Source organism: Ranitomeya variabilis, chromosome 5 (genome assembly GCF_051348905.1).
Source record: "Ranitomeya variabilis isolate aRanVar5 chromosome 5, aRanVar5.hap1, whole genome shotgun sequence".
NCBI lineage: Eukaryota > Metazoa > Chordata > Amphibia > Anura > Dendrobatidae > Ranitomeya > Ranitomeya variabilis.
In genome coordinates this window covers 2,037,992-2,051,746 of record NC_135236.1, presented here as the reverse complement: position 1 = coordinate 2,051,746, position 13,755 = coordinate 2,037,992, and the positions used below count along the sequence as shown (strand labels likewise).

General features: G+C 47.4%; 1 protein-coding gene across 2 annotated transcripts in view; it reads right to left on the bottom strand.

The window, feature by feature from the left end:
- Window positions 1-398: 398 nt before the first annotated feature.
- The window catches only part of GPS2 (G protein pathway suppressor 2), a 53,881-nt gene continuing 40,524 nt past the window's right edge, over window positions 399-13,755 (bottom strand). For both annotated transcript variants that reach the window (XM_077261433.1, XM_077261434.1), the window contains exons 11-12: window positions 741-824; window positions 399-659 (exon numbers count right to left, since the gene is read on the bottom strand). In XM_077261433.1, coding sequence (XP_077117548.1) covers window positions 576-659; window positions 741-824 — 168 coding nt within the window. In that variant the 3' untranslated portion in view covers window positions 399-575. The remainder of the gene's footprint in view (window positions 660-740; window positions 825-13,755) is intronic.

The following is a 13,755-nucleotide window of genomic DNA, read 5'->3' as shown; positions in this document are numbered from 1 at the left end:
GTAAGGCCTCATCTGGAATACTGTGTCCAGTTCTAGGCACCACATTTTAAAAAGACACTGCTGTGGCCAGATCCCGGGCCACCACAGCTGCCAGACCCCAGCACCACCTAGTAGAGACTGTGGTTCAGCTGACCCTTCTTATTGGACACCTGCCGACTCTGGTGTGGGATTGGAGGTTGGCACCTCCAGCTACGTTCCTATTGTGGCAGCATTGCCGTGTTCATCGCCAGGTGCGTGTTGCTGCAGCGCCCCCCACAATGCTTGTATACCGATCACACACTCCCTTTGGCAGAAGACATCAGCGACACACGAGTGCTGCCGATAACATCATTTACTTTCACCAGCGCGACATTCATCCTAGTAGCACGCGGGTGACATCACAACTCTTCTCTAGGAAACACAGGTAAAATCACTTTATTTCCAAGAACACCCGAGTCTGTGACAGAGGTGTCCGCTGAGTTAAAAGTTGTGGGGTGATTGGGGAGAGACAGCAGATCTACAGAATAGAAGGGTCGGACTGAGCACAGAGCGGATCTTTGCATCCATCCCATTGATTTGGAGCTGCAGATGGACAATCACTTGTGGTAGAATCTCTGGTTCTGTCCGTGCTGCATGAATGGAAGACGAGGGGTCGGCTGTGGGGACGCCTGGAAGCCAGACTGTGACAGAAGGTAAAGAAAGGGGTCACCATGTCATCCACAGTCTGCCAGCTTCTCTCACTTGCCTCGTCATCTACTTACCGTGTGTGGCTGCTGAGGTGGGGTCCCATGTGGGTATCCTCCCGGAGAAGCCGAACGTGGTGGGTGGGAATACGACAGGGTTGGCTGAAAAGAAAGAAGATCAGTCAGCAATGGAGACCACAAGCATCAACGCCAATCTCCACAAGCTGATTAATAAATTGACGTCTCTGCTTCGGCAAGATGGCAGAAGTGATCACCACAGATCATCCGGCTGCATGTGCGAGAGGATGCGGACAAGGCTCATACGTGTACGTCACATCAGGCATCGGTGCTGGCAACCCGTAGTCAAGAGTCTGACAGTGGCATGAAAGCATGTGGTCCACGGCACCCATTGGCTCCATGGTGTAATCACAGGGCGCCGATTAGGGTCTATGGTAGCTGGGAGCCAGCAGAAGACCCCATGGCTGCCAAGTTGGGACTTCTGTGTAGTCCAGACATGCTGGGCATCACCAGAAAGGGCAAATTCAGCTGCGGTAAGCGGCATTTAGAGCGCGCGACCAGACTATTAGCAGCTCAAGCCCCAATTAGGATGAAAAAAAAAAAAATCTTTAAAAATATTTTGGAAAAATTTGAAAATCACCTTTTCCCCTCAAACGTTCCACTCTGGCAAAAATTTTAAGAGACCACCACATCAAATCACTGTCATGGGCAGCCCAATCTCCAGACCTGAACCCCTCAGAAAACCTCTGGAATGTAATCAGGAGGAAGATGGATAGTCACAGGTCATCAAACAAAGAAGAACTGCTTACATTATTGTACCAGGAGTGGCATAAGGTCATATTTGGTCGATCAACACCTCTAGCCTCTCTGCCCACGAGGCAGCCATAGCTCTAGTGGAATGCGCTCTCAGACCTTCAGTCGCCGGCTTGCCCTTTGAAATGTATGCCAGCGAAATAGCCTCCCTGATCCACCTAGCTAGCGTAGATTTTGATGCTCTATGACCTTTCCTACTGTCAAGGTGAAAATATATATCTTTATACTCTTTTTGTACTTTTATACTCTAAGGGTATGTTTCCACGGTAAGTAAACGCTGCTTGTTTGACGCTGCAGCGTCAAACAAGCAGCGTCCAGATGTTCCAGCATAGTGGAGGGGATTTTATGAAATCCCGTCTCCACTATGCGTGGAAACCCGCACGCGGCGGCCCTGCGACTCCGGACATGCTGCGCGTCTTTTAAGATCGCAGCATGTCCGTACACCTTGCGGGGACGCAGCGTCCCCGCAGGGCATATCACAGGGCACTATGGGACAGAGCGATCATCCCGGATGTGAAGAGTTAACACATCCGGCATGATCGCGTCCCAGAAAGGGGGCGGGGCTTAGCGCCGAGCGGCTTCGCCGCTGCGGCGATACCGCCGCCCCTCCGGACCGTGGAGCCATACCCTTATACTGTGAAACAATAAGTTTTTCCTAACTGCTTGCTTGTAAATGTAATTGTATTTAAAGATGGCTGCCAGTGTTCATTCTTATTTTAGTTCAGTGTCTAAAGAGTTAACTTTCATTTCTTTAGAGATCGAAACTTGGAAATAGAAAGAAGAGGAGGAATCCACCAGAAGACGTCCAGCGAATCAGGAGGAGATTGAGCACTAGACGTATACTGTTCAAACCCCGCCTAATGCACGCCTTCCCCTAACACTCAATATAGTATTGTGTATTTTAGAATAAAGCCAGTTGGTGTGACCGTTGCAGACATGTGTGGACGCACGGGGCATTAACTGAGTTTGAACCAGCTACCTGTCTGACTCATTCTTATCCGGTACCAGATGCTCGGCTCATACTTTAATTTGGAATGACTGGTGAATGAGAGTTTGTCGTTTACGACCCCGACAATTTGGCAGCCCAACGGGGGGCGTGGACAGCGATCCGAGACCCCCTGGACCCATGCCTGGATGTCTGTGGATGATACCCGTAGTGGCTGACCTCGAGGACTGATCACCCTCCGCACACGGTAAGTGGCGATCATATACACTGTATGTGTCACACTTGCTAGTGTCTCAGCCGTTATTGGTTTGTCTGTGGTCTCCTTGGGTCTGGGGAGTGACCGGTCGAGTGGTGAGATCGAATGCGATCCTGTGCCACGCTCTGAACCAGCAACTGAGAGACGTTGCATCCGGCGCGTCCTCATGTACACCACGCCTCCTCCACCGGTCATTGTACTCCGTTCAACCACCCTACCCGTGACTATTGTCCAGTAGTGAAGTGGAGTGGAAGATTGAGCTAGTTGTAGATTGTGGGGCGGCTTAGAGGAAGGGATAGGAGATGCAGCCTCTGTGATATTGTACCAGCTAGGTAATTAAGACGTCCCGAGCAGGGACCACCTGTATTTCTGTGGAGGGCTCTCACTAGGAGACCGCCTCCCGACTGTTTAGAATATCGTAGCAGGATAGTCTGTTAATCGCTGGTGTTCAGGTTAGGGACAGAAAATATTGAGCGCGAGGCTCTTTTTCTAATACGTTGAGCGAGATTCCGTATTGTAGAACACCAGCGTTGATATCGCTGCTAGTGGTTTTACTGCAGAAAATCACAGTATTCTGTGAGTCATGTTGCGTCTCTTAAAGCAGAAGAAGTCTGTGCCCCACAAGTTAGATGAGGATGCCGTGGAAGTCAAGGCAATAGTAGAGTCACGGGAGGGAAAGAAGGCAGTCAGGAATGTTGAGAGATTGTATAAGCATGTAGGATTGCCCTAGTCAGGGAGATTGTAGCCGGCTATGTGGCCCAATCTCATAGAAAATAAAAGGGGCATGTTGAAAGATAAAGGATTGTTAGAACAAGCGCAAGCTCATCTGCGAGTTGCGCGAAGCTTAAAGAACAAAGGATGAAAATATGTTGATGGAGAGGAAGGATCAGACAATGTAGAACCCGTGTTTGGTTATAAAATGCCTTTGAACTGTGATTTTACAGATTGTAAAATGGCCGCCGTGCCACTGGTGATGAGAATGCGGTCCCAGCCATCGCCCTGTAATGGCAGCGGGATGAGCTTTCCAGAAGCGTAGGTGTGTCCTGTTTGTGTTGTGCAGAATCCAACCTGGGTGGAGACCTGCCGCGTGTGTGTGTGTGTGTACGGGCCGTCCTTGGGGCTCCGCCCAGACCACGGAGGATCATAGGAAAGTTTTGTAGAAATTAAGTCTGGAAACTGCTGCAATTTGTTACTTTGTAGAAGATACGGAGCCTTGTATCAGTGCTGTGTAGTAGAGGGGAGGAGGGAGCGGACCGGTGTGGGATTTCTCCTCTTTCCTCATCTGTGCTACGAACTTAGAGAAAGGGGGGCAAAGATCTGGGCTTTTGTATTCTCCCTTGTGCACTGTGGAATGCAGTGATTTTTCTTATCCCTGTGTTACTAGATGGGAGGGGGTGAGTGAATCCCTGCGCGACCTGCTTGCAATTCCTCCCCTCGGTGCTGTGGGCTAGAGGGAAGGGGCCATGTATTGCATTCCAAAGTTCTCTCTGTCCTTGGTTTAGTACACGCTGAGAGATTTATGTTTAAAGCAATAAGTACTGTATGAAATTGAAAGTGAAATAGACCTGTGCCTGGTCTTGGGAGGAAAACTTGTAAATAATTGAAAGATTGGTAAATTAAGCCTCTTCTTCCGACTGTAAGCTCTGAGCCCCTCAATCCCAAAGCACCAATATATACTGGGTTGCCAAAACTTAGTGCGCCTCTATTCTATGATCCTGTCGGGTGGATTTGTGATGTATGCGGAGTTACTAATTCTCAGTGAAGAGAGGTCTGTTACAATTGTGGAGCGAGTAGATTCAGGGTCGTAGCCCCCACCTTTCGCTTGCTAAACGCTGACAGCAATTCCCCGCTCCAAATACAGCCCCCACCCCACCGCAGTACAAGGACGAAGCTTTATTCCTTATCAGAGTCTATGTAACAGAGTTCAGCCCCTGCCCTCCCCACCTTACACAAATCTAGTCTCATACTAAAATATCCCTTTTAGCCCTGTCTGGGAATCTCCCTCCCCAGCCCCATGTCAATTTTCAGACCAAGAGCTTGCTTTAATCGGTGTAAATGCCAGACCCCCCCAGCCCGGAAAGGCCTCTACATCTCCTCTTCCCGTGAAACCTACACACCTACAAGGCCAGACTTTCTAGGAATCTGAAGTTTGGTTTCCCTGTCATTCATGTTACTACATCACACCTCAGGGCTCCCAGGTTCTTTTCTCAGTAGGGTATGGGGACATGATTACCTACCAGGTAGGAGCTATAAGTGAACCCAGCTAATTCTACCCTGTCACATAGAGGTGGTTTGGCCCAACAGATAGCTAAAAAGGGGGGCCCAGCCATAGCCCAAGAGTGTCAGGCCTACCTTGCCAATTATGGCCCCTTGCATCCAGGAGATGCTATGACCACCGAGGGAGGGAATTTGCCCTGTGATATAGTGCTACACACTGCAGGCCGTATATGATTACAAGACACCCGAGCACTGCCGTACAGTATTGCAGACTGCCTTGCAGACAGAGCTCACCTGCAGGGCATGCTACAGGTGTGCTGACTCAGCTTCATGGAGACAAACAGAGACCTGTTGCTTATTATAGTGGCCGCCTGGATACGGTGGCAAGAGGGAAGTCCCTTATGTGTTTGGGCTGTGTTGTCTGTCCAGCTGTTGCTACACAAATCTTCAGAGATTGTTTTGAATTATCCACTGATGGTCCACACCCCACATGATGTACATAGTATCCTTAATCAAGTACAACCTAGCCACATATCCATGGCTGGACAACTGCGACTTTAGTGTGCTATTCATGCCTACTAATGTAACTTTGAAAAGGTGCACTGTCCTGAACCCCGCTACTCTTCTCCTAGTTCCCCTGGATCCAAAGGGGGGAGGAGTAGGTGACATGAAAAAGGACACTTTTTCTTTCTAGAATGGATCCAGAGGAACAAGATTAGGTTTCCAAACCACATGATTGTCTAGAATTGATGTCTCGGGAAACGGCTGGTCTCTAGTGTGCCTATTCTAATGCTGATTTTGAGCTTTTTGTAGATGGATCCCGTCACCAAGATGACCAAGGACGCTTCTGTATCAGATATGCTGTGGTCTCAGAACATGAGGTAATCAAGGCAGAGTCAATGCCAGCTCATATGTCTGCACAAGAAGCAGAGCAAACTAGCAGAAGGTAAGACTGTAAATATCTACACTGATTCCAGGTATGCTTTTGGTATTGCACACGATTATGGGCCTATCTGGAGAGCCAGGGCTTTCCTGACAGCAAATGGCCACCCCTTTAAATGTGCTGAGGCAGTCCAGCAACTTATGAATGCACTACAGTTTTCCACCCAAGCAGGCATCATAAAGGTAAAGGCACATACCAAAGGCACTGATGGACGGACAAAGGGTAACGCACTGGCAGACCAGGCTGCCAAGAGAGCAGCAAGCACTCCTGTAGCCTCTCAAGTACATCATCTAGACACCCCACCATCTCCACTTGTGTTGAAAGACATCTTAGCCCGGTTACAAGAACAGGCAAGTAAGGAGGAGAAAAATAGGTGGCAAAGGATAGGGGCTTGCTCTGATACCGTTACCGGACTATGGGGGAGGGGTGAAAAGGTCTGCCTACCACAGGTACTGTGCCCAATGATGGCACAGGTTCTGCACGGGAATGTGCACCACTCGAAGACGGCCATGTGTGACACCCTACAGAGACAATGGATTGCCCCCGGGTTTTCCACCTGCGCAGAAAGCCAGGTACAGAGCTGCATGATATGTGCCACACATAATCAGAGTAGGACAGTGAAAACCCCATCCAAACACACTCCCCAGCCCCTTTACCCATTCCAGAGACTGCAGATTGATTATATTCAGTTACCCAGGGTAGGGACGTATGAGTATGTGTTGGTCTGCATTGATTTATTTTCAGGTTGGCCAGAAGCCTACCCAGTTGCCAAAGCTACGGCTAAGACAACAGCGAAGAAACTGATGGCTGAGATCATATGCAGGTATGGAGTTCCTGAAGTCATTGAAAGCGATCGGAGTTCCCATTTTACTGGAGAGATCATGTCAGAGGTAATGGCAGCACTGGGGGTAAGTCAAGTATTGCATACTCCACCCACAGAGCAGTGGAAAAGTGGAGAGACTAAATGGAACTCTTAAGCTTAAAATCCAGAAGGCAATGACAGAGACTGGTAAACCATGGACAGAATGCCTTCCTCTAGCTTTGTTTTCAGTAAGATATACCCCAAACAGGAAGATAGGACTGTCACCGTATGAGATTCTGTTTGGCAGGAGCCCCAGTCTTGAATGTTTCTTTCCACAACAGTTGCAACTCAAGTACCAGGACTTGACTAGCTATGTGCAGGCCTCACATGGACACCATGCCAAAGTGCATTTAACTGTCTTCAGTTCTCTTCCAGACCCAGATAAGGATCCTGGACACTATCCCTTTGTGCCAGGAGACCTGGTGTATGTGAAAGTTTGTGCGCAGAGATTGTCTCCAGACAAGATTTGAAGGACCTCACACGGTGATCCTGGTCACCCCCACTGCAGTAAAACTTGAAGGAAAGAGCACCTGGATCCACGCCTCACATTGTAAAAGAGACCGAACCAGTGTTTAGTCACAGTAGTGACTGAAGGGAAATGTTGCTGTTGTTTTTGACCTTGGGACTAGGGGCCATCCTCGCCCCTACCTTTTCGGCCCCTAATGTAAATGAAAATACTAAGGTCCCACTATTCTCTGGGTAAACCTGACAGCCCCGGTGAATATCTGGCGATTTGATTTCTGTGATGTAGTCAAATGCCCTGAGACTTAACGGATGGTAGAGGGGATCATCCAGTTTTATATGTGTGTTACCAGAAATGACAATAATAATTGTTATTATTGGACAGATGCTGCCTGGAATACGGGAGATGATTGGGGATATAAATCTAGTGAAGCCATGTTCCCTAAGGATGGGACGGTAGGAGTCTTCGTGAAAGAATGCATCTAACAGCCCTTCTGCAACCACCTAGAGGCTGTAAATGGGGTAGAAACTGTCACCCCCTCCTCCTAAATCTTGAAAACCCCCAATCTGCTGATCTGCAGACGTTCGTATTGGGAAGGCATTATAATTATGTATTTAGTGCTGGACCCTATGGGTATTTAGGCCATATACAGCTCCAGGATATTAGTTTCAGACCAACCAAAGCCCCTGTTACCAGTACACCAAAGATACCTGATGAACCTACCAGAAAGAGGAGAAGCCTTGATCAGCTCCACATGAGTTATGAAGAAGATCCACTAGTATATATTGATGCCATTGGAGTGCCAAGGGGGGGTGCCTGACCAGTTTAAAGCCCAGAACCAGATTTATGCTGGCTTTGCTTCTATAATCCCACAGGTGCAGATTAATAAAAATGTTGAATGGATCAAATATATATATATTACAGAGAACAAAGATTTGTTAATTATAGCTGTGATGCCTTTCAGGATATAGTTGAGGACTTGGGCCCTAACACTTGTATGACCCGTGCTGCAACCCGACCTAAGAGAATTACACTGAATCCTGTCCAGACAAGATCACATGTAGTGATACAAGAAGCTGACACAGGATTGTGGTTGGCGGATAGTGGGGACATTAACTTTTGGGAGTAGGCTGACAGTAATCCTTTTGGGAAGGAGCTGTAGACCAGCATGTCATGTCACTCCCACCACCAGAGAACCAACCACATCAGGTAGGGTAAGACAGATACAGGAGTATTATCCCTGGAGGCCCTCTGACTAGCTAGCTACGCAAAAATATTGGCTGACCCTGAGAACCAACCTTTCTCATTCTACAGACAAATAATGATAATATGATGGACGTATAAGTGCACCTAGGCAGGCCTAGGTAGTTAGTGAGCACAAAAACAGGTGACGTGCTAGGACGCAAATTAAGATTTTCTACAGATGTGACAAAGGAGAGAGTGTAGAGCTATACTTTGGACGGTTACAGCTGAAATGGGAAGACATGGAGTACAGTCCCATAAACCCACTTGATGTTAGAGTATTGGTAAATACATTCATTGACGGTATGACCAAAGACTTACGAGACGAAATATAGACAGCCAGACCTGAATGGCGAAATGTAGATCCAAAAGATCTCCTGAAGGTTGCAAAAAGAAGTTGAACAAATTAGGACAATAAGATGACGTGTCATGTATGCTGGAGTAGACACATCTTTCTTCTCCAGTTGGTTAGGTGGGATCAAGGGATTCCTTCAATAAGTTTGTTTGGTACTGATTGCCCTCCTTATAGTTGGATCGATAATTCTCTGTTGTGTTATTCCCTTGTACAAAAAGGTTATTGCCAAAGCAACTCCGACTGGCGCCTTCCTCAATCAAGAAGTAGATCCACCAGAGTACGATGGTACTGATCCAGGGGAGATCCCTAAGTATATTCCTCTCAAGAGAGTAGACAAAACCCCCCATTCTCAGATGATGCTAAGAGATTTAGTTTAGGGACAGTGGGAGAACTCCATGTGAGGTTAGTGAAGGGTTCAGCTGCCTGGAGGCCTCTCGCTAGGGGAGAGTTTCTGAGGTGTCTGGATGAAGAAATCCACCTCCCCTTTCCCCATCACATGGACAGTCTCGAAGGATCTTTCTTTAAGGGAAAAACTTAGTGTTTAGGGGGGATTGTCAAGGTGAAAATATATATCTTTATACTCTTTTTGTACTTTTATACTCTTATACTGTGAAACAATAAGTTTTTCCTAACTGCTTGCTTGTAAATGTAATTGTATTTAAAGATGGCTGCCAGTGTTCATTCTTATTTTAGTTCAGTGTCTAAAGAGTTAACTTTCATTTCTTTAGAGATCGAAACTTGGAAATAGAAAGAAGAGGAGGAATCCACCAGAAGACGTCCAGCGAATCAGGAGGAGATTGAGCACTAGACGTATACTGTTCAAACCCCGCCTAATGCACGCCTTCCCCTAACACTCAATATAGTATTGTGTATTTTAGAATAAAGCCAGTTGGTGTGACCGTTGCAGACATGTGTGGACGCACGGGGCATTAACTGAGTTTGAACCAGCTACCTGTCTGACTCATTCTTATCCGGTACCAGATGCTCGGCTCATACTTTAATTTGGAATGACTGGTGAATGAGAGTTTATTGTTGTTTACGACCCCGACACTACTACCCTGATAGGACACGAATATGGCGTTATCTATCTTCCAAGGGATCAGTCACTGCTAGATATTCTAGAATACATCATCTTAAAGGGACTCTGTCACCTGAATTTGGAGGGAACAATTTTCAGCCATAGAGGCGGGGTTTTCGGGTGTTTGATTCACCCTTTCCTTACCCACTGGCTGCAATATTGGATTGAAGTTCATTCTCTGTCTTCCATAGTACACGCCTGCGCAAGGCAAGATTGGCCACCAGGAAGGCTACTTTAAGAGACAGATTTTTAATAGAGGATGAAGAAATTGGCTCGAATGGGGCTTCTGTCATGGCCGAGAGGACTAAGTTTAAGTCCCACGGCATGACCCTATTCTTCATCATTGGCCTAGACCGTTTTGTCGCCTTGATAGACCTACTTATTCAGTAATTTTCAGAAATGTTGCAGCCAAAGAGGGCCCCTAAGGCTGACACCTGTACTTTAAAAGTATTTGGGGATAACCCCATATCCAACCCCTTTTGCAAGAACTCCAAAATCTGGTCTATTGGTGCTGATTGACCAGCTACTACCCCCGAGTTTTGAAGAAATCTTTTCCAGATCCTGACAAATTTTTGTGGTGATTAACACTCTGCTGAAGAGCAGAAAAATAATCCGGCGCGGAGAGAAACCGCTCTCTCTCTTAAAAGCGACCGATGAAAATCCACGCCGTCAGACGAAGGCCAACCGCCCGAGGATGGTAGACTGGGCCCTGGGATAGGAGATCTGGGTCGGATGTGGACATGGTCCTGAGGCATGAAAACCACATCCTTCTGGGCCAAAAGGGGGAAATTACTATAACTTTGGCCTTGTCTTTCCTGATTTTCCTCATCACCAGAGGAAGTAGAGACAGGGGAGGAATGGCGTAAGCTAACCTGAAGTTCCAGTCTGTGAGGAGGGCGTCTACTGACATACAGGATTTTCTCTGGGGTTCAGAGAGCAGAATCGTCTCACTTTCCGGTTTTCCTTTGTGGCGAAAAGATCCACCTCCGGTTGACCCCACCTTTCCACGAGGTTGAAGATGGAGTCGTTTAGGGACCATTCTCCCTGCCTCAAGGTTTTGCGGCTTAAGTAATCCGCCGTATTTTCTATTCATCTTATATGAAGAGCCGTCAATGAGAGAAAGTGTTGCTCTGCTAGCTGGAACAGACGATCTGCCATGTTCATCAGGGATTTGGAACGGGTCCGCCTTCATGATTGATATATGCCACAGTGACCCGATTGTCGGAGAATATCCGCACGTGGTGACCCTGTAGATAGACAAGGAGTCTTAACTGCCTGCTCCACCGCCGTTAACTCTTTCAGGCTAGAGGACATTTCCATCTGAAGCTGATCCCAAAGTCCCTGGATTATAATTTCACCCATGTGAGCCCCCCACCCAGAAGGGCTAGCGTCTGAGGTGATTACATGAGTTACGTTATATTCCTAGGGGACCCCCTTGGATAGGTTATTTCGGTCTAGCCACCATTCGAGGGATACAATAGTGTTTTGGGACAAGGTCAGCTGGCTCTCTAGGCGACTCCCTAAGATTTTTTTTTGTAATAATACCTCGCCCTGAAGTATCCTTGTATGATACTGGGCGCATCGGACCGCGGGAATGCAGGAAGAGACATCGCTTTTCTAAGGGACATGGTGGGGTTTTTGGAGGCGTTTAGCACCTGAAGGTGTAGGAGATCTATTTTTTCGTGAGGTAAACGGCATTCCTGATCCTAATCCAAGATCAGGCCTAAAAAAGAAAAATTATTATAATTCGCTGCACTTTCATGGGCTGTAACCGGGACTTTGACATTTAGTAACCATCCCAGTCGCTCCAAGGCAGACATTACTTATTGTAATTGCTCTAAACAGTGATCCGCTGTTTTACCCACGATAAGGAGATCGTCAAGGTAGGGGATTACCAGAATGTCAGACTCATGTAGGTGGGCAATGACCTCAGTACATACCCGGGGGGTTATAGGACCCTCCCTTTTGGCATGTCTGACCACACCATCTAACTGGACCGCTACCCTCAGGAATCATTGGTGGCCTGCATAAATAGGGATATGGTAATAGGCATCCTTTAAACCCAACACCAACATAAAGCAGTTTTTAAACAGTAATTTTATTGCGGTATTAACAGTCTCCATTTTAAACGGTTGTATGGTCAGAAAATTGTTAAGAGCCCTAAGGTTGATAATAGTTCTGAAGGAGCCGTCTGGTTTATGTATTAGGAACAGAGGAGAGTAGAATTACTACCCCCTTCTGGAACCTCTGATAGGACCTTCTTACTGACCAGGTCGTGAATTTCCATTTCCAGGGCCACCTGTTCTGCTGGAGAGGACCTGAGCGGGGTAACTCTTAAGAAATTAGGGATAGAGGAGAACTCTAGCTGTAGACCCGTAGCTATTATTCCCAAAATTCAATTGCTACTGGAAATTATGGAAAAGGCTGGGTAGAAGGCAGATAGTCTACCTCCCACCGGGGAGACTAGTCATTGGGGTGGCTTTTTGATCTCACGGGATGGTTCCTGACGCCCCCACCTCCAAACATGAATCCAGTACCTTTTTTCTTTTTATCATCCCATCTGCCTTGGTCCCTGGCCGGCCTTCTGCGAAAGAACCTTTTCCCTGTGAAAGGTTGCCTAGAAGAAGTGGTCGGTAGACTGGGAAATTTTTTTTTCTCATCTCCGGCCTTCTCCAGTAGTTCGTCTAGAACCGGACCGAACAGGTATTCTCCTTCGCAAGGAATAGAGCTAAGACGCGATCTGGCCTGAATGTCGCCGGGCCAACACTTCACCCATAGGGCCCTGCGTGCCGCTTTTGATAACCCTGCAGCCCTAGCTGCCATCCTTGCAGAATCTGTGGACGTATCAGAGAGAAAAGCAGCAGCATTCTGGATTGTCTGCAGAGATTTTAACATGGATTCCTTAGAGGCTCCATCTTCTAGCTTAGATTCTAGTTGGTCCAGCCAGACCATCATCGATCTGGCTGAGCATGTCGCAGCTACTGCAGGTCTTAGAGCACCAGCCGACATCTCCCAAGTCCCTTTAAGAAACGAATATGCCTTCTTATCAAGAGGATCTTTTAAAGAAGCCATATCATCGAAGGGAATAGAGGATTTTTTAGAAGCCTTAGCCACCGCTGCATCTAATTTTGGTGCCTTATCCCACGTGCTCACCAAGGGGTCGTCAAAAGGGATATCTCAATTTAAAGGCTGGTGGTAGGGAGCCTTTTTTTTCCTGGTAGGGAGCCTTTTCTTTCTGGCTTTTTCCACTCTCTTTTGATAAGGTTCTGAACTTTGTCATTAAATGGAAATGATTTACGCTTTCTCGGATCTAGACCGCCAAACATTAGGTCTTGCGCCAAAACTTCTGTTTTTTCATCAGCCACCCCCATGGTGGATCTGACTGATTTAATCAGCCTGTCCATCTGGTCTAGCAGGAAGCAAAATCGATTAGAATCCTCTTCTGAAGAGGATGTGGAGCAGACGGAGGCTTCTGAACCACATTCTTTCCTAGGGGCAGTAGACGAATCTGAAACGCTAGGTTCCCTTTGCCTCTTGGAAGGCTCCCCTTGGGACAAGGATTTTAGGGAATCTTTTACTTCTCTCCTGATGATTTCGCTAAGGTTTGAGGTAAAATCGGGAGACTCTTCCGCCACCGTCTGTCACACACACGACTGACATAGTCTTTTAGGGTAGGCTTCTGGCAAAGGGCAACTACATAGTGCACACTCCTTATTCTTTACCACCGCATTTTTTCCCCTAAGGAAAAAACATAGGAAAAGACTGCATCAGGGCACGTTCACGAAGGTCTAGGCAGCAGCGGTAGGTACCGGATTACTGGGGGAGCGAACCGTATCCTTTAGTCTAGATGAAGTCCTGCGACTGGGCTGGTCACTGCGTCCGCGGGTCTCACCTCCGTCG